This window comes from Tupaia chinensis, unplaced genomic scaffold (assembly GCF_000334495.1).
Source record: "Tupaia chinensis unplaced genomic scaffold, TupChi_1.0 Scaffold000636_1, whole genome shotgun sequence".
Taxonomy (NCBI): Eukaryota; Metazoa; Chordata; class Mammalia; order Scandentia; family Tupaiidae; genus Tupaia; species Tupaia belangeri.
In genome coordinates this window covers 282,086-307,450 of record NW_006160157.1, presented here as the reverse complement: position 1 = coordinate 307,450, position 25,365 = coordinate 282,086, and the positions used below count along the sequence as shown (strand labels likewise).

Sequence of the window (25,365 nt, the reverse complement as noted above, 5' to 3'; positions counted from 1 at the left end):
TTATGTATTTATAGAATAGAGATATGTCAAATAAATTACTGCAAAGTAGTTCAAGCTAAACCTTATAACACTTGAATCATATAATCGGGGGCAAATAACCTTTAAAATGGAAGACAAATGGAGAAATTTAAGGGCATTTAATTTGCATAAATGTAATGTTAACAGTCTTTTTCCTGGTTACATATTTTATGCTTAATTTATATGTATCATTCTATTAGGTTCTTAACACTCTTATAGGTCAGTTTTAATTTTCTCCAATTTTATTTTACCACCATAAGTAATATGGAAGTAGTTTATCATATATAAAAATAAGGTGATCTCATAAAAAATAATTTAGTTTGACTCTAGAAACATTTCATCGTCAGGTTCAAGTTATACTTTTTGTGTTGCCAGTACCTGTTTTGAAATAAACATTTATGTTTTAGAATCTTATATGTCTGAAACCCTTGGGCTCTCTGAACTCAATTCCAGGAAGTTTCTCCAGGTCAACAGTCACACTGACATTGGTGTGTGGGAGAAGCTTTTAGAATGTGGTGGAGGACTTTCAGAATGCATGGTTTGGTCTTCTTTACTTTAAATATAACATTAACATTTGATACTCAAGTTATTGGCTTTAAAGTTGTATCCATTAAACTTCTACTATAAACAATGAAATGCATTCAAATACAACTCCTCAGACAATACTGTCAGCTTTAACAAAATAGAACAAATCATCTATCGATTAACTGTAATGATTATAATGTCAGCCATGGTCCATAATCTCTAACGAATTGGAAAATGCCTTCAGTGCATGAATTCAATTATAAGTCCAAACTGCTTACCAAAATATCAATTTATATGTAGTAAAATATGTTTTTATTTTTTGACTTTCCTTGACTCATGTTTATCTGCCAATGACCGACAGATTATAAATGGCGAATTTTATCATTATCCACCATTGAAATCGTTTCACAGGATAAGGCAGAGTAAAATTCCTTTCTCTGAGGAAATTTTACCTCCAATTATTACCTCTATCCTTCCCTGGAACAGTGTCTAATGGTAGGGTGAGTTAGCCCCACTCATTTAAAATTAAATTGGTGATGAAGGGGTTGAAGTTACTTTTGGAACAAAGACTATTTTATTGTGGTTGATTTCAACTAAAATTTCAATAGGTAGATAAGTTACAAGCATTTTAAGCACTCTTTATTTACTCCCCTTTCACTTTATTATATTATTTTATCTAGGATTTAATGTTAAAATTAAGGGCCATATGAATGTTTACCACACATTTACTTGAGACTATTACAATTCATCACTTGGTAGGCAATATAATTTACTCTTACATATGCCCAGGAATGCACCTAAATGACCACTCTTTAATTTTCCTTTTGACCTGCTTCTCAAATTTATTTTAAAGAACCTGACCTTTTCTTACAATAGTAATTTCTAAAACAGTCAAAACGCCATTAAGACTTATGCATAATTATGAACCTATGCTTATCTTTGAAACTGAGATACATTCCTAGATAAATCAATTTGCAATATAAATATGTGAAACTCTATATACTTGCATGTGATTGAAAATATATGTTCCCATATGAAAATAATAACTTACACAGTTCAGTGTGGCCTATGGTATTTTCTTGTCAATTATTATGTTCTTTTGATGGGCTTAGATATAATCACATTTAGTTTTTTCTAGCAAAAGAGAAAGAAAAATATACTGTGGAGATCCAGTTGTCTATCTATCTATGTGGATACAGATAGATAAACATATTAGAATAAACTGGCTGTCTCTCTGAAATAAGAATGCCTAAAACTACTGGAGTTAATCTTGTACTGGAATAGCACAAAGCTATTCTACTGGTGATATTTTTCATCTAAAGATCGTATTTGTGAAAAAAAAAATAAAACATGCTATTTCCAAATCTTTGGCTCCAACAAAACTTAAGCAGAAAACAGTGCCTCTTATGACATAGGGATGCGAAAACTAGAGCTATCGGGTCTGAAGATCCTGAACATTTACAATATTCACAGAAAATCAGAATACTGTCAAGACCTTGACTTTATTGGATAACAGTTCTCTTGTAAGTACACAAATTTTCCTGAATCATTGAGGAATTAATGTATGGAAGGGTATGAATGAATAAATGTAAGGAAGGGTATGATTTCCAGTTTGTCATTTGTTTTCATTTGGCTTACTCTCTGTGAATTCCATAGCTTATTATATAAAGTAATATTTATCCTTATTGATGTTTAAATGATTTTTTGAGAAAAGGGTATGGGGAAATGGCACATTTACCAAGTTATTTTTACGTATTGGTTATAGATGATCCTGAATTTTGACAAATGACTTACAGATGTTCTAAATATTTTATAACAAAAGTGTTCATTAGTTTTTTGCAAATTAACTTATGACAAAAGAGAAAATAAAACAACACAAAATGCTATGAAAAAAGGAAATAAAATCATGTTTTTCCTTCAGTACACAAAAACTAAATACATAGTGATTCTTATATAAAATAACTATGTGAATCTGCTAACAAAGTTATAAAAAAAATTGTTGGCAAATCTTGACCAGTAGCTACGCAGTTGCTAAGTCCCATCTTACTTATTGTAGTTAAGATCATCTGTAGGATTTCAACAACGAAGTTGTGCAAAATGCCTGTTTAAGGACTCTTTGGGACAGTTGCTAAAGACAGGAATGAAACTGCAACCAAAGGATCTCAGACTTCACTGTGATCACTGAGTTTGTTCAAATTCTGAAAAATAGAAGAAAAAAATACACACAGGACACTTAACTCTTAAACTGGTACGGTAGTAAAAGGAGAGTAATAATCGAAGCAAGCTGGCACCAGAGTATAAAGCTCCAGACCCAAGGTCAGACTGCTGACTTTGAAACCAGCTCTACCACTTACAAATAACAAAAACTCCTTGGGCTTTGATTTCCTCATTTCTAAAAATGGGTTCAATAATAATATTTACTTCTACCTCATACGGTTGTGGCAAATTTAGTTACTGTAGGTAAACTCTTGAGAATATTCCTAAGTATGGTGAGTACTCAACACACATTGGGTGGGCAATAATAATAATAATGACAGTAATAGATTATTATTATTATTATTTTGTAGATACCTACTGTTCTGACTGAATATAATAGGGATGACTCTGGGAGGCACCAAATGCCTCTGGAGGCACCAAGGTTCTAGGGATAAGGAAAGGTAAAACAATTCAAGAGTCAAAGAAAAATTGCAGGAAATCAAAGCTCTTAGCTTACTTGTAACACTAAACCAGAAAGCCCAATACTTGGAAGATGACTTTGAGACTTTAAATTGTTTTGAACAATAGGCTTTGCAAATAATATTTCCAGAGATGGCAATATAAGCTTAGACGCAAAGATATAGGAGGATAATAAAACTAAAAAGCTATATTTAGAGTTTTAGTCTTTGGGAGAGGTGGAGTCAAATTCCCAGGACAGTGGACCCAGAAGGAAGCATTTATTTTACATGCAAAGGTTTAGCAAGGATAGGTGATCACTGAAGTCTCTAAGCAGTGATATTGTTCAAAAATCCAAATTATTAAGCAATTTCTCATAACTGGATCAGTAAAAGGGATGGAAATAGTCCTTTACCTATAGCAGCAGATTCTGAGGTAGAGGAAGATTTTAATAGATTTTAGATGCCAGTGTAGTGATAAGCTAATTTTTAAAAGTAAAGCCTTGATTTCACATTCTAATTTTTCTTATAATACTTGCCTGCCAACCTGCTCAACTCACCTTATTTAAATGGATGTGACTTACTGCAGCAGGAACTGATTCAAAAAAAATTGGTTTCTCTGTGTCTAGGTTTCCACGGTACTTCATTGCTTTTATCAAGGAAGCTATAAGAAAGCACAGGAGCTATCAGGACACATCAGGCAGGAAAAAAAAAATCAAGTTCAACGTTCTCCATGGACACTCTTACCTGTGCAATGGACTAATGATACATCCACACTCTTGTCCTTACAGTCCATGTAAGCCTGGCAAATTAAACAGCAAACCCACAATTAATTCAAGATAGCTGGCACAAAGAACTAAGATGGGCTTCAGAACAAGACTTTTTAGAGGAAAAAAAGGCAATAGCTATATAGATAAACCACCAGAGGGAGGCATTGTTACACAGGCAAGGATAACCTGGCAAAAGTCTTAAAATTAATCAAGGAGAAAAATAGACAAGACACTTGAGGGACACAGAAATGGACAATTGATGATAATGTGTATGATGTCTTGACTGGACTGATGTGGGGGACATTCACATTGGGTGAATTCATTTTGCAAGTTGTGGTGATGTACAGTGATTGAATACATAAAATAAATTTTTAAAATTTAAAATTTAAAAATACATACTGCATGACATCTATCGTTACTACAACCAAATTGGACTGCTTACATTTTCTTTCATTATATAAAACTAAAAACGTCATTTGTCTTCCTAGAAAAATGCTACAAAATTATTCTGAACTTCCTTTATTGGAAATCAAGGACCCATTTATGAAAGTGATGAAAGCTGCTACCCTACTGCTTACTTTAATATTTTACAAAAATTTGAGCATACTCAGGAACTCTAAGATACCCATCCATGAACGGGAAAATGAGAATGTTATTCAAACCCAAGCCAAGTCTTACTGCCTAACTTCCATTTAAAAATTTATTTTTTAGTTTATTTATTTATTTATTTATTTATTGAGAGAGAGAGGAAGAGAGAAAGAGCAGAGATAGCACCACTATCAGGGTCTCAGTGTCACAATTCACCCCCAGCCCCCACATCATGGGCACATGCAGTATTATTCAAGGGGGTCTCTAGATGCAAACTGGGAACCTTCTCATGGGTCAGTCAGCCTCCCAGAACACCAGCTTTTACTACTGCACCACCACCTGGGGTCCCCAGCTTCCATTTTTAAAGGTTCTTAAAGATGGGAAATCCTAACAAATCTAACATAGTTTAGAGCCTTGCTTCTTTTAAGTTCTAGAAAATCTCAAGAAGAAGCAAATTAACTAAAGGCTCTGAGCTTAAATTCACCCAGAACAAAGTTAGTCATGAAATTCAGTGAAAGTAAATTGAGAAGTTTTACAGTAGGATGGATTTTATTATATATCATTGATTTATCTTCCACATAAAATACTCAAAGCTATATTTACAATATATTCTAAGAGAGTGCATGATATGGCCAAAATTGTTCTCATATTATTCCAGTAGTAAGCAGTTTTCTCTATGTGAGAATAATTATGAAATAATAGCTATATCATGCTGATCAAAAATGAACAAACAACAAATAAATAATATGTGGGTTGAGTCATAGGCATTAATAAATGGCTCCTGTTTTTATAAGTTAAAATGACTAATTCAAGGTGACCCCTCAGTGTTTGACTTTCTCTTAAGTTCAATGAAGCACAAACATATTGCTACGGGTGGTTCGTTGATGTTGATAAACATAATCTCTAGTTCACCGACCTCTCCAGTGTCCCAAGTAAAAAAATAAATAGAAGTCAAACGATTTTCTTCAACCTACAACTCCCAGAAGAATGGTCCTTATGCTAAAGTGACTAAGACAACAGGCCAGGGAGTTGTCCGTGAGCAGGAAGACACGCATGACTGAAAAGTCCTTGTGGCTCGTACTTTGAACACTCTCCTGGGGTAGCTAGAACTACGAAATACTAATTTCAATGATAATAGTTGTACTCTAAGATATACCTTATTAAGTGATTTTAAAAATTATGGAAGCTAACATTCTTGAGTACTTACTCTAAACACTTTGTTAGGTTCTTTATATGCAGAATATAATTTCTTAGCCTCACAACAAATTGAAATAGTTATTTCTACTTCTAGTTTCCAGAAAAGCAAATACTGGAATCTGGATCTGAGGACTGATATCATATGACTGATATTTAGACTCAGATTCTTTTCTGTCTTTAAGACCTTCCTCACAGGTATAATGTTATTATAATCTTTTTTTTAAGTAATGATTTATTTTATTTATTCATTCATTTTATTTTAATTAGACCAGAGAGAGAGAGAGATGCACAGAGAGACGGAGAGGGAAGTGACAAAGCAAGCCACCAGGTCCAGGACTAGAATCATGGTTGGCCATGTGGGAGTGTCTAGCACCTTAACCACCACGCCACCTGCCGGTCCCATTGTTATTATAATCTTAAAGAAATAATTCAAATATGAGGGGACATCAAAAAGGTTTTGAAAAGTAAAATTAAAGTACAAATTCATTTCGGTATAAACTTTTTGAATTTCATGCATAGAATTTTTTTTTTTCCCAGAAGGAGCATGCACTTAGAAGAGAGAGAGAGAGAAAGCACTCTCCAACAGAATTTGATTACACCACAATTCTTATTCCTCCATTTCTCCATCTTATTAGGTTTAGGGCATCCATACATGTACATACCATGTTTGTCAAGCTGCCAGGGCCTAGATTCAAACCAACAGTCAGCCATCTGGGCTCCGGATTCCTCTGCACAGTGTTTAGCTACTACAGTTAGGGAACTGGTCTCATAGATTTTTCATAATTTGTACCTCCATGAACTTTTTGAACACTCTCTCTTAGTCATAGGAAAAAGGGCATATTCACACACACACACAAATAAAACCCTGTTGGTTTTATATATATATATATATATAAAAGATGAAAAACACCTGGCCAAGGGCAAACATCGATTTTTGCCAATTTAAAAACAAATTGCATCAGTTGATATATTCCATCATTCCATTACATAGAATTTTAAATTAAAAGGAATGAAAAACAAAACAAACAAACAAAAAAAAACCTTTCCCCTAAAGAGCTCTTTCTCAACTCATTCAGTATCTGGATTGTTTGATTTGTCAAGCTTAGATCCTAAACTCAGTGGGAGTATATAAAGATTTCCTTCTTTATCCTTAAATCCAGTTTTGTGACAGCTAGAGAAAATATCTAATAATTTCAAAAACAAATTTAAAATGCAACTGAACAAAAAATATATACACTGGCCTTTCCCAGTAAAAGGATAGTCCTAGTCTAGTGTGTCTCAAAATAAGATGTTGGGCCACCTCTGAATCATCTCTGGTAATTGAAAAGGAAGATTCTAGGTCATAAGCAGGACCTAGCAGACTGTATTTTAAATGAGCACCCCAGATGGCCTTAAGCACATGAGTTTAAGAGCACTCCTCTAGATCTCAGCAACTCAGAGTAAATAAAAATGCAGAACACAAGAAGCCCTTCAGTGAAGAGGGATTATGCACTCACAGTCCGGGTTGCATTGCAAGAAAATCTGAAGTACTCAGGCTGAATCCAAAGCTTTTATAGGGAACAACAAGAAAATAAATGCAAAGTCTATGGAGAAAAAGGTGGTTTGCCGAAAATAGGCATTAGATTTAAGACCTATGATATTTAAGCTTCGATTCTTTTGAATAATCTGTTTGTTTTCCAAGTATCTGCTAATTCTGAAGTGAAATCACCCCCTCATTTTCACAAAATGAATAGACTGAGGTCTAGACAAGCGAGCTTATATCAACAACTCTGTTAGCGTATAGAGCTGAGACCACACTCTGGCTCTCACACGCTTAAAAGTTTCTCTCTATACTCTCCCACTCTTATTTTCATAGGAAGACCATTCTAAAGTGGACCTTTGTACTACCTTGAATTTGAAAGGTTGGGCATTTCAGAGTAAATTTAAAATATAAATGAACCGGGACAAGATATGCAACATCAGAGAAAACAGTCAAAACTCTAAATGTGAGGGACCAGCAATTAGTGTAATGGCTATGTCGCTGGACTCCCAGGTAGTCAACCGCGGTTTGAGTCCCGGACCCGGTGGCTTAAACGCACACCGGGCGCGTGTGCATGTGTGCCCAAGATCCTGAGAGGAGAATGGAGGAGAAGGGATTGCAGCGTGGCCATCCCCCCCCCCCGGGGGGGGCGTGATTTCTTGCTTTCTGTCTCTCTGTCTCTCTCTCTCTGTCTGACAAGCGTTCACACCCTATAGCAAAAAAAACCTCTCCAAAAAAGGCAAAAAAAAAAAAAAACCTCTAAATGTGAGACATTTTCAAGTCTGCTGATCTGAATGCTTTATAAGCCCATGTCCAACTTCCACTTCTATCCACAATGAGTACTACAAGACTACCCCATCGTCCATAAATAAGTGCACAACTGGACACAAATACCTAAGCCCAGCAACTGTAAATAGAGCGACTGTGTTCGGGCACCAGGCAGCTCAGGACTGAGTTCCTGAGAGGAGACTGATTAGCTCAGCTTTCAGTTGCAAAGCAGTTGCTGAGCAATGAGATGATATGGAGACCCAAGTAAAGGCCACAGCTTTATTGAGCTGAGCTGAACAGACAGAAATTGGAGTTCGGGCAAGGTTAGATGGATAAGATTTACAGGAGAAAGTCATAGACAGGAGAGAAATGTACTGAGAAAAAAATCTCCAGAAATTTTACTAAGATTTTGTTTAAGTCTTTTGCCATCTACTAAGCCCACGTAGGGGGAGACTCCAGAGTAAGGAAACTTCTGTGGGAATCGGCAACAGCAGCATAATGATAACATCAAGCTCTGTGACGTTGGACCCACAGGGGAAGACCCAGGTTCCCTGTACGCACTGGCGCTGCACGCACACATGCCTGTAACCCAAAATGGCTGGGGCTGGGGATGGAACACGGCATAAAGACCCTGGGGGTGCCTGTCTCTGTATCTCTTAAAATAAATACAATGAAATCGAAACTTTAAATTACAAAGAGAGAGAGAGAAAAGGAAACTCCTGTGGAGCAAGTACTCAAAAACAAGGTAAGCTTAGTTATCTGCACAGAAGCTGGAGGAGGACTGAGGACATTGAGGAAGAGATGTTCCACCCTGAAGACCCCTCTCCTCGCCACAATTCAAGGTACTGAGAGGGGAAACAGAAGGAAATAAAAAAGGTAAATTCCTTGTTGACTTAGTTTTTACTCAAAAAAAAAAAGAAAAAAATTGCAGAAATGTCTGAATTTTCCATGAGTTAAAAAAATTATTAATAAGTGTTCTTCCATCCATCGAAATGGGGATCCAAGTCAGTTTTAAAGAAATAAATAGTTTTGGGTTTTTTGTTTTTTTGTTTTTTGTTTTTTTTTTGTTGTTGTTGTTGTTGTTTTTTGTTTTTTTTGTTTTTTTTTTTGCATGTCTGGCTTATGGAAACCTCATGGAGAACATGATGTAGAGAAAGAGGCAACATCACCCAGGACAACACACGAAAGCCCTGGCATCGGATACTGTTTAACACCTGGAATGCTATTAGGTCAAATTCTACCAGGCCAAGATGTGTGAAAGAATATCTCATCACTGAGGCCACTTGCTCATGCAGCTTGTGCCCTGGAAGTGCCTTTTCTCTGTTCTAGAAGGCTCAGAAGAAGTTGACTGCTCAGTAGGCTCTGTGCCCACTCTACCCCCAGCCCCTGTATTCTGTTTTCTCTGACTACCCCATATGAATATTCTCACCCTGGCACATAAACACACTTGATAGCTTGATGAGATCTTCTGAAAACAAATCTTCAGTGGTGCAAAGAATAATGCTCTACACCTTTTGCAGACAATGGGGTGAGATGAGTATTTCACCAGACAGGCTCCAAGAGTCCAAGGCTGGAAGAGGCTGGTAGAAACCCCCATTACTGAAGAAAAGGGAAAGAACCAGCCTGAACACAAACTGTGTAAATACCTCAACAAGCATGGAGACGCCAGAGTAGTCAAAAAAGGTCAATCCACTGCAATCCAGGATTAAAGAACACTTCTCATTAGCACAGGACTGTGATGCTTCTTCTGTAGGAGGAACAGAGACTTGAGTTAGGAATAAGTTGATGCTGGTTGAATGGGAGCATCCCCTGAGCTGAGATTTCTGCTGCTGACTTCCTTGACCAGTGGGACGATAACAGTGACCACGTGTTTAACAACACTGATTCTGAATACTTAACTTTAACATTCTTCAGTAAATCACTAATTTTTATTTTTTAGATTATTAGAATGCTATTTCAAGTAATTATCACATAACAGAGAGAAAGACAGGATAGGTTAATTACCAGTACCAGTTCCTAGACAGACAAACTGATATTCAACAAGTTTGAATGTAAGTGTATCTGGCAATTAGTGCTGGACACAATCTAGAATGGAAGCTTCTAGACTTTCCACAGTGTCACACTGTTTTCTTAATGACTGTGCCCAGAGAGACAGCCTCTTTTGTGGTGCCTGAAGTGTACTTAAAAGAACAGATTCATGGCTAGGGTTTGTCCCACAGCCCTGAAAGGGATCTCTGTGAGAGACACAGAAAATTAAGCTTCATTTGGTTCATAGTAAATCTGCCTCTGAACATACCTTGTTTTTTTTAAAAAAAAAAAAAAATGTTATCTAGGGGTCCATGGCCTCTCCTTGATTGACATTTTCAGGGCCATAGTTTCTTCATGTGAGATGACTAACTTATAAACAGTGATCACTGGCCATATATAGGGCCCCTCTAAGAAGTGATGTGGCTCTCAGGACAGATCATATGGGTTATGGTTCCCCCATCATAATAGGTAAAGTCTATTAAATAAATTCTAGTTTATGAATTATTATGAAATTCTCTGAAAAAATAAATTTTTAATCAAAATAGTTTTGCCGTTTAAAATGTTCAAGGTTTTCCATATGGTGGGGAAAAAAAAAACTGGGAATATGATTGCTTCTCAATTTGAAGGGAAGAATGAGGGAAATAGCATTTTAAAAAGCTGCTGCTTAGAGATAAAAACAGGTGAGCAGAATATAAAACAGACACTAAACATTTATCTATGGCAGTAACTGTTAGGAAAAAGAAATGCTGCAAAGCAACTTCTAATTTATTTGAAAGGTGGCATTCAGGTACGGCACTTGTTTTCACGCTTCACCCTCAGATCTATATTCACATCTATCGATTGAGTAAAATCTAGAGTATGTACCATGTTTCGACTTTTTTTTTAAGTAGTGGGTACAGTGGGTGATGACAGATGTGAAAGAGCTCCTGTTCTTTTTCTCAAGGAGTTTATAATGTCTTCACATGACAAAGATGGGATTATACATAAATAACATGTGATCTCAGTGATGAGATTAAAAAGAGTAGTAATTTACAAAAAGGAGAAGTCTTTCTGGAGTGATCAGGGAAGGCTTCATGAAAAAGGAGGCTTGAAGGATAGGTAGGTAAGCTTCTAAAACGTAAAAATGAAGTAGAGATGTAAACATATCCAACCAAGTGGACAGCCCTAATTAAACACTAATGATAGCTTACGATCGCAGACTCCTCCTGCTCCCATTCAACCTGAATTTATTTATTTATTTACTTTTTAGGTTTTTCTGGCTGCAGGTTTATTCAACACAAAATAATTTCCTCCAACTTTACTGAGGTGGCTGGCCACGTCCACGACCAAATCCACCTCTAAACTGGAACTCGGTGGCTGACGGGGCCCCAGCCTCGGCTTTGTTGTCTGCACCAGGGGGCACAACACTCCAGCATTTATTGAGTGCCGACCATCTGCCAGGCACTCCAATAGTGCCTTCCGTTTCCTGCTTCTCTAATGAGCAGGAGGGCTAATCAGTTAGTATAGATTCCGACAATGCTTTCATTAGCCTATAACAGTAAATCAGAACCTCAAACAAAACTGAAAGTAACCACAGCTCATCTCCCGATTACTAAGTAGTAATCATTCACTATTTGCCTAATTATACATAGAACTCACCTCTCCTAATTCAGGGCTCTCATTTATATTCACAGGTATAAATGTTTCCCTGCTCATTATCAGAGATAGGAAAAACATTAAGATCACAGGAAAAGGAAAATATTTATTCTAAACAAAGAATATTTATTCTAATCAACTGAAGAATGTCATAAATACATTCTTTTACAAATCTGTAAACATTTTAGTGAATCTAAGAATACGAAAGTCTCTCTTTAACAATTAAATATCAGGTATGCTTTTAAGAAAACATCAAAAAGTCACATGGTATACATATATGAAATATGCAAAGTGAAATGAGGTCTTTTCTTACAAAGCTAGGTACCAAAGTTTATTAAGACTATTCATGTTTTACAAGGTACACTGGAGTTCAATATTTTAAGGTTTCCTACGCAGATCCTTTTGAACACATTTATTTTAGAAAATAAAATTTACATAGCTGCCTAAAAGGCAGTGGTAGGTTGGAGCCAGCTCAAAGCAGCTTTTGCAAGTCAATTGTGTACATATCTTCCCGAATCCCTGTTTAGTGACAGCATGTTGGTAGCTTGAAATCAGTCACGGTAGAAATATTTACATAGTAAAAATTGACAAATGATATGAATCAGCACTTCCCCCAATCCCCACATCTCCTGCTTTAAGAATTGCTTCTTAAAGCAATTCTTACCAGCATGTCACTGCATAAAGGTAAGTACATTGCTAAACATAAAGAAAATACTTATTATAAAAATCCAATGACATTGATTAAATAAGTGACTTAAACCACTGACACATTTGGCAGTAGATCTTAAATAACAATGATGGCACAATTTGATATCAAAATTAGTCCTTTTTTATCCACTTACATAGTATTATTCTTACCAAGTGACTTATCTTTTATACAATAGAATATATTTCAAAATAAGCTATAATTCAGACTGTCCAAAAATTTTTTTTCTGTAGAAAATAATCAGCATTAATCCTAAAAATTAAAAATCAATGAACTATGGATTTCTCTGAGATTTCTAAGTCCTATTCTTCTCCTTCAAAAAATTATTCATCTACTTCCTTCATGAGAGAGGAGAGAGAGCCAGGCACCCCTAACAGAGTCCTCATGCTGCAGTTCAACCATAACTTTAGCCAGCCACGATTATGGGCATGCACATGTGGGCCTGGCATGCACAGGAAAGCCCCAGGATGCAAACCTGGGATTCTTCCCATGTGGATCCAGTTGTGTTTCTAGCTACACTACTGTCTAGCTCCATAAGTCTTAATCTTCATTTATTAGAAAACAAAATAGTAATATCTAAAAGAGAGGCTTGGTAACAAACAAACTGCAATCCAGAATGTTAGCAATTGTTTGATTTAGAAAGCATTTCAATACATTGTTCTTTCTGAAAGAAGCTACATAAATTATTATTTCTAACTATGGGGCCATCAGGACAGTCAAAACTTATTTTTCTATGCAAAAATGAGTCATGACTTTTCTGAAAACCCAATATATAGCATGAGTTATCATCCCATTCCATACCCATGCAGATATGGCTAATCAGTCATGGTAATTTGTTCCACTGAGGTAAAAAAAAAAACTTAGAATTTTTATGAACTCAGTGTTTCAGGAAGCCACTACTAGTTGATCAGAAACTTACTTGTCATTCTGTACTAAATATATACAGTAAAAAAACAATCTGTGGGGTCTAGCAGGTGGCATCGTGGTTGGGGAGTTGAATTACCATATGCCCAATCATGATTCAAGTTCCAGTCCCAGCGGCTCAAAAAAAAAATCACACTGGCATGCATGCCCCAAATCCTAAGAGGACACTGGAGAAGAGACTGTGGTGTGGCCATCCCCCTAGGGGGTGATTTCTCCTTTCCCTCTCTCTGTCTCCCTCTGTCTTTTCTGGTAAGTGCATGTACGTACCCCATTGCAAAAACCTAAAAAGAAAAAAAAAATCTGTGTATGTATTATTTAAAGATATTGAAAATTATTAAAATGGTTAGAAAGTGGTGATGAAAATATAAATTTTTTAAGAAACGAATTTTTTCTTTTCTATTCTACCACATTTATTCGCTTCTAAATTGTACTTGTCATTCTTTTAATTTTCTTATCATTGTTTCATGATTTAAGTAGTATAAGTTATTAGCTATGAAAACATTTGTGTTTTACCATAATGATGTGAACTCTCCCCTTCCATTGTCTAGTATGCTCATGCCACTGCTAGCCTTTTCCCTTTCATTTTCACATTTGAATTTCTTCTTTAAATAAAAACATGGGAATATTTTCAGGCCACTCAAAACAAAGCAAAATAATATAAAGCCATGTAGTCGTGCATAATCATTTAAGTTAAGTTATTTTCAAAAAAGAAAATCAAGATGTCTCTCCTAAATAAAAAAAGAATAAGCTTTAATTGTAAAGTTACAATTCACTCGAATGAAAATTTAAATGCAATGGACATTACTGAAATCTTTTTAAAAATAAGTGAAGTTTTCTTTTACACAGTATCCTCTGAGTTCTGCTATTGTGTTGATTTTATGGCTATAACCTTGTGTTCCAAGCTTCTAAGTAAATCAACCAGTGCAATAAAAATCACATCATCCTAGAAAAGAGTAAAGTGAATGCACAGCTAATATCCTGCCTTAAGCAAAATGAGGTAAGCTTAGAGCATGTGCAAAGGAGACAACTAATCTGTACCCATGTGGGATATGGTAAATGATGGGCTTTATCTACAAAAAACAACATTTCAGAAAGAAATTAACCATCAGGTGTGGGTGGGCAATTAACTTCAGACTGTGGAAACCAGCTCTTTCCCGTGGAATATTCATTAACTCCTTTAATTAAAAAGTATTCATAGTTGCATAATTTAGGAGCACTTTTCATATACTTCAAAAGATTCTTGACAGTCTGTGAGTCAATCATAATTTTTTTAAAGAAAGCATTTTCTGTTGATATCAATTAACTATTGAGAAGCAGATTTGCATCCCTAATTTCTCAAGAAAATAAGGAGATAAGAAACATTTAGGACAAACCATAATACTACCTTTGGGAAACATGTAAACATATTATTGAGCATTTCATTTGTTCATTCAAGCAGTCAGTTAATACAGATATATTGAGTGTTTACTCTAAGCAATGTCCCAGGAAATTTAAGTACAGTGGTGAAATGTAACAGTTGCTGCCCTGAACAGACTCATGATGGAGAAGGGGCTGGACAGTGGCGCAGTGGTAAAATGCAGCAATCTGCAAAGATGACTCATATGGGAGGGTTTGGGGATGCTACCTGGAGACCTTCCTGTGTGCACTGAGCATATGTGTGCCCAGGAGCCAAGGCTGGCTGAAGCTCAGGGTAGATCAAGGCATTAGAACCTTGTTGGGGCACTCTATCTCTCTCTGTCTCTCTCACTCTTAGAAAAAAATAAATAACCCTTAAATGTATTAAAAAGAAGAAGAAGAATTTTGACTAGGAAATTTAGGTGCTATGAGGGTTGGAAAGTGCTAAGGAGACACAGGGAAATGCAGATGGCCTCTGGAAGCTGGAAAGAACAAGAAAATGGATTCTCTTCCAGAGCTTCTAGAAGGAATACAGCCTGCCAAAATCTTGATTTTATACCCAGAAAACTCATTTCAGTCTTATATCATCCAAAACTATAAAATAAAACATTTACACTGTTTTAAACCACTAAGTTTTTAGCAATTTATTATATTACAGCAGTGATAGAAAACTAACACACCTGGATTGCCCAACTAGGGGATGGAGAGGACATGGGCAAGCCAGGAGTCTGTTCAAGTTCCAGGGTCCACAATGGCAAAAATTCTATCTATTTATGTTTTCCTTGACTATGCAATGCACATTTTATTCCCAGGATTTAGTTGATGGTCAATAAGTACAAATAGTATTTTCTAAGTGAACGAGCACATATATGAATGCAGAAATGAAAAGCTGTGTTGCATGAGCTGAACCCCCAAGAATGATTAGAAGTAGGTGGCATGGTGGTTAGGACACTAAACTCCCACATGGCTGACCATGGTTCAAGTCCCGGATCTGGTGGCTTGCTTTCTCATTTTCCCTTTCTCTCTCTATGTCTCTCTCTGGTCACAATAAAAAAAAAGTGAATAGGTGGTAGAGGTGAACCTGAAAAATCCCAATGCTAAGAGGGATCTCCACAGAGTACCCTTTGGTATTGGCATAGGTGACCAAGGTGCTTTTGTGATCCAGACTATTAAACAGGAAAATGGAAAGTTTTTTTTCACAAGTTGAGCAATGTTTGTTTTTATTCAGAGAAATGTCATAATTTCCACCTTATTCTTTATTTTTTTCTTTTTTGTTTTAACTTTGCCAGAGGATATGTGAGCTTACAAAAGAGAGACAGAGAGAAGGAGAGCAAAAAGGGGGAGTTTTTAAAGTGAAGGTGATTTAAAATTTATTTCTGATGTCATTACATCACAGAATAAAATAAAGCTGGCATGGTAGTTAAATCTTAGGGAGAGTCAACTCCAATCATTTATAGCGGCTCTTAGCACCATGCTGAGAGGTCCTGAGGCTACTTTGGTTCAGAAGTCCCTTGATCCATTTTTCTGACTGAATATTTTCTATCTATGAAATAAAGTCAAGAATATCTCATAGTAGGAAAAAAATATAGAAGTCACACTAACTCATTTCAAACATGATTATGGACCAAATCAGAGTTACAGAAGTGAAAATGTGAAGGTAATGAAACCAAAAGTGATAGGTTTTAGGAATTAAATTGAGGCATTAAATCAAGAACAAATGCCATAAACAGAACCTTAGCATTTAAAGCAGGATGGTGTTCATGAGCAAGAGAGACGAATAAGAGGACCAAGGAGAGTTAGAAGTGTCAGAATAGGGGAGAGGAGAAACGAGCTAGGAGAAATATTCTAATTAATTACCCCGGACCACTTTAAAAGAGTCACTAGGTACCAAAGAAGTTCATTAGAATACAGCAAAGGGGACCAGGCCCATCAGTTAACGTTCTGTGCAAAGTGGTCTGGCCTCGGCATGCAGAGGTTAGAGCTCTCTTTAAAAGTTTTCCAGTTAACAAGAGAGAAAGATGAAAATGAACCTTAAATAAGTACTATACCAGTGTATTAAGTGTTGTTTAAGAGCACAAAGCAGGAAAAAGTAAATTTACCCCCAAGGAATTAGAAAATACAGAGAGAGTGATATTTGAGCAGCATACATGCTGATGAGGGTCAATGCAGTAGGCTCATATATAGTTTTTCTATTTTATTTTGTTAACTCTATACTACTCTATTGTCTTATATATTTATTTAATATATTAAGTATTACAATATGCATTTTATCCTCTTATGTAAACATTATACATATTTATTTTAGAGGTTTTTGCCATAGGGCATGTGCACTTGCCAGAGAGAAAGATGGAGTCTATGAGAGAAAAAGTGAGAAATCACCTCCCTCGGGGATGGCCACGCCACAATCCCTTCTCCTACATTCTCTTCCTGGGATCTTGGACAGTCCTCCTCCAATGGCTGGAGGATGAGGAAGGCAAGCGTCTGCTCTAAGAAGCAGAAAACTGGACGTGCACTTCATAAGCAGGAGGAAGCCATCAGGAAGGAGAGGTCTGACCAGGCCAGGACAAGTTAGATGAGTGTGCCCGTCTGAACAAGGGTTGGTCTGTGTCCTCACAGATGAATGAGGTCAGGCGGGGAATTCGCTCTCCAGGTATCCGGCCTGACTGACATGCAGTTCTATAAATTTACATGCTTGTCTTATTATCTTTTTTGTGTAGTTGATTAAACTATTGATATAATTTAATAAGTAAATATACATATATATGTATATATATTTGTTTTCTAGTTTGTCAATTTTTATTTCTATGTATATTATTTCCTTCTTTCTACTCTCATTGGCTCATTTTGTGTTATTTGACCTCTTGAAATAGAGGATGAAATAATTGATTTTAGACTACCTAATATATGCAGTTTAATATGTAAATTTCCTTACCTACTGCTTTAGGTATACCCTATAAGTTTCAATATACAGCATTTTCCTTATAAATAATTAACTCTGTACTCTCTCAGAATGATTTCTTTGAAAAACAGGTAACTGCAAAGAGCATTTCCTAATTTTCAAACATATAGAGGCTTTTAGGGTCTCTTTTGGCACAAATTTCTATTTGTTAAAGATTTCCAGTTTAAGGGAACCAGCAGTTAGGTAATGGCTATATCGTTGGACTCCCACATAGTTGATTGCGATTCATGTCGTTGGACTCCCACGTAGTTGACCGCGATTCGCGTCCTGGGCACGTGTGCGTGCGTGCCCAAGATCCCGAGAGGAGAATGAAGAAGGGATTGCGGCGTGACCATCCCCTCTGGGGGGTGATTTCTCGCTTTCTGTCTCTCTGTCTCTGTCTGTCTGTCTGGCGAGCATACGCGCCCTATAGTGAAAAACCTCTAAAAAAAAAAAAAAAAAAAAAGATTTCCAGTTTAATTATAAGTCGGCCAGAAACCTGCCTATATATAATTCCATTATTTGGCTTGTGTTGAAACTTGAATTATCAGGGCCAGCAGGTTGTGTAGTGGTTATGGTGCTGGACTCCCACATGGTGGACTGCAGTTTGAGTCTCAGACCTGGAGGCTTGCTTTCTCACTTTCTCTCTCTCTTTCTCTCTCTCTCTCTCTTTCTCTCTCATGAATTAAGAAAATAATAAATATAAAATAAGTAATTCTTTTAAAAGTTTTTTTTTTTTAAAGAAATCTAAATTATGGCCCGGGGTTTGGCATCAGTGAGACAGAGTCAGAAGGTCTCTCCCAGCTATTGATCTGAGAGAGAACATACCCCATACCCAGCACAGCTAAATCTTCAGCCAAGGACAAAGAGAGTGCTAATAAAGTGGCAGAGAATAGTTTTCCCTTTTCCTAGACTTTTAGAAAAGTGCCTCTGTATCACACACACACACTTGTGGCAATGGATAGATGTTTTTCAGTCCCATTTCAGGGCAGGCACTGACACAGAAGTAACACAGCTGGACTCATGTGGAAAGGACTCAAGTTCACATCCTGGGGCTTTTTATACATGTTCGATAGACATGCGATCCAGACTGGCTGAGGCTATGGGTGGATCAAAATGTGTAAGGACTTTTGGAGTGCTGTGTCTCTCCTTTTCTCCAGAAGAAATACATGAATAAAGTTTAAAAGAAAGTTAAAATCCCTCTCTTGCTACTTTTTCTCCCTTCCCAAACAGTTATGCTTGCATCATATATGGTATAACCCACTGAACCTGATAAAGATGTAACTCTCTGGTTACATGTAAAGATTAGAATTTTATTAATTATACCTTATTATTTCTTTTTCTCTCTCCCTTCTTTCCTGCACTCATTAATTAATCATCTATTAGTTTTTGTTCCCAGCAATAAAACCATAACAGAAAACAAATACTAAATTCTTTAGAAAATGATAAATATATTTCAAGAGTCAATAGAAAAAGAGAATTAAGACTTGAAAAATGAAGCAATAAATATGCCAGTTATTTTTTTATTTTTTACATCACAACTGATTTCTCTATGCTAAAAAAAAAAAAATCCAATTTTCACCTTGAATTTTCGCCATTGACTCATTTCCTCGAATGTGTGACCTAATGACATACCAAAAGTACGGTGTCATTTCATTCTTTTATAATTTTAATATTGTTATGCCATTTCTTAAGTTTTGTGTTTTTTAAAAAAAAAAACTCACTTAATTTGAAGTATGTATTTAAAGTAATAGATGCCTTTACACTACCAGTACTTTTTAAAAAAATCTAATAATTCAAAACAAAGATTATTTTCAAAGATTTCAAATCAAAAGTAAAGCAAGGAAGATGTAGTGGTGCCTGCTTGTAGTCCTAACTTCTGGTTATGGGGAGGCTGAGGCATGAGGATTACAACACTGAGAGATGCTATCGGGGGGCAGAGGGAGGAAAGGGAAAACAAAGATTTCTCAGGTCTCAAAAATAACTTTTACTTACATTCAGTTGGAAGGAATTAGCTGAATAAATATATGATATCATCATGTAACATTTATGTGTAATAAATCTGTATTTGTATTATATGATACAAAACAAATGAAAATAATTTGCATAACCATTTATATTAAATAAAAGCCACGATGAACAATGAGGAATAACTTCACTACTTCTAATATTTGAATCTTAGTAAGTATCAAATTGAAAGACAAGAATTAAGATTTGTTCCAATTCACTTCTTTTTTTTAAGTATTTAGTTGCAATATTATCATAATGTGTTTTTCATTTATACTTCACAGAAGTATATCACTATCACTTTCTTTTGTGTCTTTTAATTTTCCTGAAAATGAGACAAAGTTATCAGTTCATGAGTTTGGAAGAGAAAGATGATGAAACTTTTAGAGAATCAACATTAACCTAAATAACTGAGCAGGCATCACCATTAAACATTTGTTCCTGGTACTTAATTGTTTTTGTTTTTGGTTTTGGTTTTCAGGTAAATATAAACATGTGAATATTTAAACTGCTAGTTTGTTTGGAGTAGAAATCCAAAATACATCTCAAGAGATGATATCTTGGAAAAAATTTTGATCCCTGTTAAAACTACATAGAACAGCACAAATTTCAATCTATGACGTTTTAACATTTATTTTATGTACATAAAAGAAAGAGGAGGAGGAAAAGACAAGAAAAAAAATGAGAGAGAGGAGAAGGATCTAGTAGAGACGAGGAAGAGAAGGAGGAGGAGAGATGAGGAGGAAAGACGGGGAGGAGAAAGAAGAGAGAATGAAGGAGGCAGAGAGAAGGAAGAAGAGGGAGAAGGAAGAATTGAGAAAAGGAAACAGTAAGGAGGCAAAAAGAGACAGTAAGAGGGAGCAAGAGAAAGGAAGAAGGAGGGCAGGGGAGGGAGGAGGAAGCCAGAGGAGAGAGGCCGGAGTGGGGGGGGGAGAGGGAGAGAAGACAATTTATTCTGTTATATTCAAGTTAAAATACTTAGTATTTTTCCATTAAATCTAACTCACCATTGCAGTTACCATTGGATAGAGAACTGAGCAAAGTGTTTTGTTCACACTGAAATAAAACAAATATAAGGAAAAAAGTTACAAAAACAATGTCGTTCTGTGAAAAAAAAATCACATCATCCTCTTCACCTTGAAAAGAAAAAAAAACCTACTTGCCAATATTTTTTACTAGCTTTGTCTTCAGAACGTTGTATACAACAACTTTGAAATAATGAAATGATCATAAGTTCTAAAAGTATATTAGTGCAGTAAATATTTTTATTATTAAGTCAGACTGCCTTCTTTAGAACATCTTCTGCAAGACTATTTTCATTTGGGGCCAGAAACAAAGCATTTGTGTGTGTTTTTCATGTGGCATATCCAATCAGAAATTAACCTCATTAACAGTAATATTCTCAGAGGGAAAGTTATTGATTGTATATTTCATATTACACAAAAATCAATGGTTCATCTATAACTCCATAAAAATGCCTAAGAAATAGGGATTAGCAGATGGCGTAATGGTTACATTGCTGGGCTCCCACATAGTTGAACCTGGTTTGAGTCCCAGACGCGGTGACTTAACATACACACCAGGTGTATGTACGTGTGTGCCCAGGATCCAGAGAGGAGAATGGAGAAGATTTGTTGCATGGCCATCCCCTCTGGGGAGTGATTTCTTGCTGTCTCTCTGTCTCTCTCTGTCTCTCCAGTAAGTGCAAGTGCCCTGCAGTAAAAATCTCTCTTAAAAAAATACCTAAGAAACATTCATTAATATGGCTCTCTATCCCACAGTCGAGCTTCTCTGTCATAATTGATGCCTCTAATGCGATCACATGCCATCTACTTCTCAAACAATATATTATTGTTATTTTGTTAATGATAATGATGATGATGATAGCAATTGATATTTCTTCAGTACTTACCATATACCAAAAATTTTAATCATTTAATCCTCAGAACAATCCTATGAATTCACTAATCTCATTTTCCATATGAGGGACTTAGCGATTAGAAAGATTAAATAAATTGGGCAAGGTCATAGAGGTAGTAAAAGCCTGGGTTAGAATCAAAGCCCATGCCTTTCTAGTTCCAGATCAACCTTCCAAACACTTAACATATTGTGTTTCTTATGAAATCAGTTTTCATCTTGACAGTTGACTAGAAAACATCTACTTATTTTTCTTGAAGCTCAGCTGTATAGCTTATAAATTTTAAGTCTGATTTTGACAATTAGTAGCTATACAGTTTCTCCCAGGTTATTGTACATTTCCAGCTCTCCACCTGTCTTTTGTTCAGATAACGGCACTTACATTGAGGGGCAGCTGATGATTAAGTTAGCTTGATTAAAGGAACTAGTCCCTGAGAGGCGTTGAGGAAACATGAATTTTTGTCTCCTCCTCTTAAAAGCACCTTGTTTGGGGGCCGGCAGGTGACATGGTGGTGCTGGACGCCCACATGGCCAACCACAATTCAAGTACCAGGTCTGATGTTTGAAATCATACTGGGCGTACAAGTGTGCATGCCCAAAATCCCAAAGGGAGAATAGAGGATAAGGGAGTGTGGTGTGGTCATCCCCCAGAGGGTGATTTCTCACTTTCCCCCTCACTATCTCTCTCTCTCTCTCTCTCCGCTCTCTCTCTCTCACACACACACACACACACACACACACACACACACACACATGGTCTGTGGCAAAAACCTAAAGCAAAATAAAAACCTTTGAAATTCCCTGTGCAGAGGAATTTCAAAAAAATCTACATAAGTCCTCTGTCTTCAAGGAGGGAGAACATAACTGCACACTCCTCAAATGTGGCTGCACACAGCAACTTCCTTTCAAAGGATGCAGTCTAGAAAGGGGAAAATGGAGTCATTCTCCAGTGGAGGAACCTGGCAAACACTACCTTAGGCAAGTGATCAAGGTTAATACCAACCAAATACATCTTGTAGGTAGGTTATACCCTTGAAAGGATGTCTAAAAAGGGCACTTTGTCTCCACAGCTTGCCTCCTCAACCCTAGTCTTACTATGAAAAAAAAAAAATAGCAGCTAACTTTCAATAACGGGAAATCGTAAGAAACTTGAGTAGTGCTATTCAAGACCATCAGGACCATCACACAAAAATAGGAAAGAAGTTTGAAAAATTGTCACAGCCAGGAGGAGTCTAAGGAGACATGATAACTAAAGTTATTATGACATCCCAGATGGGATCATAGGAAAAAAAAAAAAAAAACCTAGAACAATAGGTTAAAAGTAAGGACATTGGAATAAAGTACAGATTTTAATGATATATTGGTTTTTTAACTGTAATAGATGTGCCACAATAATACAAGATGTTGGTAACAAGGAAAATTGGGTGTGGTTTGGTGAATAAAGAATCTCTATGTTACCGTCTCAATTTTCTTGTGAATCTAAAATTATTCCAAAGAATACAGTGAACTTTTAAAAATATGATTTGTCTGAGCAAAAGAAAACTTGGGATAAACAACAGATCAAACTTTCACAGTGAGGCCACAAAACAGTTATAAGTTTAAGAACCCTCTGGGTGTCACTATCCATCAACAACCTAGATTCAATGAACTCTGTGTGATTATTAGACTCACTTTTGAACTTGGAAGTAGCTAATACTATTTCATCCTACCTTTCTCACTGAAAGCATTGTCAATCAGGTTTATTTATGACTCAATATGCTACAAAATAAGCATATGCCAATTTTTAACTACTGAAAATAAGTTGGAGCAAACATAACCTTGCTGCAAGATATCCTAAGGAAAACATTATAAACTATCAATAGATTAGTTAAAAGTATCTTCATATCACATTACTAGATGTGATAAAGTCCACAAAGTCATTTTAAAAAGTAAATTTACATTTTAGAAAAATAAGAAAAATAAACTTCGTGTAGGTTAATTATATTATTTGAAACTCTGAACAAATTTCCCCCAATATTAGACAAAGTAGTGTGAGCTTGCATATAAATCCATAAAACCCTGCCTAACTCATAACACAGCTGAACACTATTACAATATGGCCTTGTGAAAGACATAGGCCTCGTATGCAGCTTGAATAGAAATGTATCTTCCCCTTTGGCGAGAGGCAGAGTTCTTTCCAACACAAAGTCACTGGTGTTGACTCCCAATATTCTGATGGAAGTGAAATCTTAAAGAGCACCACAAGGGGTTGGGATAGGTCTGGGGATGTAAAAAGCTAGCATCACAGGCTTGTGACTCCCGCATTCACACGGGGTCCACTTAGAACTGAGTCTCCCATTTGGTTTCATGTGCCAGAATCACCACTGTGAAATCCTCACTAGTAAGCAAGGACCTCACATTTCCATATTGCACAGGGCCCATGCAAATTACATATTTGACCTTATATATGAGGTCTCTATTGTATGGATAGGAAGCTTAAAGCTGTGACAGGAATGTGGTTCAGGAAAACTCCTGAGATCTTAGAAATGGAGAAGAAAATATCTTCTATGAATCCGAGTGACTGAGAAACAATGCTCAAGGATATAAGAGGAAAAAAGACACATTTGTGATGGAGAGTAGTCAAGAAAAGTTTTATGGAGAGAGTAAGGAACCAAACTAACATTATTTGCTAAGATTGTAAAGCACTGAGTAGGCCAAGCACTAAATACTTTTCATATTTTAACTCATTTTATCATCTACATTACAGAAAACAAAAATAAAGACGTGAAAAGACTCAATAATTCAGTTAAGGTCCCACAGCTGGTTAGTGGCGGACCCAGGCAGTTTAACTCCAAAGTCCGAGCTCTTCACACTGCAAAAGGCTTAAGGATTCAAGTGATGATAGACAGCTCACTTCACATTAACTTACACCGCTGCACAACAATTCAGGATCTGTTCATTGACAATACTTAAGGAGACAAAGTGTGCTGGGATTCTACAATAATGTTATCATAACGATGGAAACAGTTTATACTTCTCCAGAGTCATTTATCATATTAAATCTCTATGAGACCTATATCTAACTCTTTTCTTTTGTTAGAAACTTGGTTTAAAAAAAAAAAAACTAAGACTATTAACCTAAGTGATTTGTCTTACTTATTTTCTCAAGGTTGTCCATTAGATATGTGCTATATGTAATGGCCACTAGATACAAACTGAATGGTTGAATGAACAAGAGGTTAATTACCAAAGAGTTAACTACAAGAACAAAATAAAATATGCAATATTAGGTCATCGGGAAAATCTTGACATATCTTTATATGATTTTCTATGCAAAAATGTGTCATTACGTTCCTGATAACCCAATATAATATTACATTTTGCTGAGCAGAGAGGTTGCTAAGCACTTTGACAATGTATTATTTTTTATATGATCGTATGTTTAGTGTCATGCTATAAGGTTACCTGTCCCATGACAATCTAGTCGTGAAACTACTGAGCCTACCTTGCTGATATCATCGGGGGGTTGGTTGCTGGCATCTTCCTTTTGGATTATGTTCATTAGATCAGTATGAAATTTCTTTGCATTCAGGAAAACAAGCGGGTTGTTTATTGAGATGATTTTCACCTGCTGCAGAGTTTCCTTTCAGAGGAAAATAAAGTAAAAGAATTATGTAAAAGAGAATATGCAAAGAGTCTGGATATTTCACTTCCAAATGTCTCTCAATTTTTGAAGCAATCTTTTAACTAATATTTCTTTTTTTTTTTTTTTTTCGCTATAGGGCATGTGCGCTCGCCAG

At 36.1% G+C, this 25,365-nt stretch overlaps 1 protein-coding gene across 1 annotated transcript in view; it reads right to left on the bottom strand.

Moving 5' to 3' along the window:
* Window positions 1–2,469: 2,469 nt before the first annotated feature.
* The window catches only part of SLC26A7 (solute carrier family 26 member 7), a 169,550-nt gene continuing 146,654 nt past the window's right edge, over window positions 2,470–25,365 (bottom strand). The window contains exons 15-20 of the mRNA XM_006159563.3: window positions 25,071–25,208; window positions 20,677–20,725; window positions 9,683–9,783; window positions 3,942–3,996; window positions 3,755–3,858; window positions 2,470–2,741 (exon numbers count right to left, since the gene is read on the bottom strand). Coding sequence (XP_006159625.1) covers window positions 2,706–2,741; window positions 3,755–3,858; window positions 3,942–3,996; window positions 9,683–9,783; window positions 20,677–20,725; window positions 25,071–25,208 — 483 coding nt within the window. The 3' untranslated portion in view covers window positions 2,470–2,705. The remainder of the gene's footprint in view (window positions 2,742–3,754; window positions 3,859–3,941; window positions 3,997–9,682; window positions 9,784–20,676; window positions 20,726–25,070; window positions 25,209–25,365) is intronic.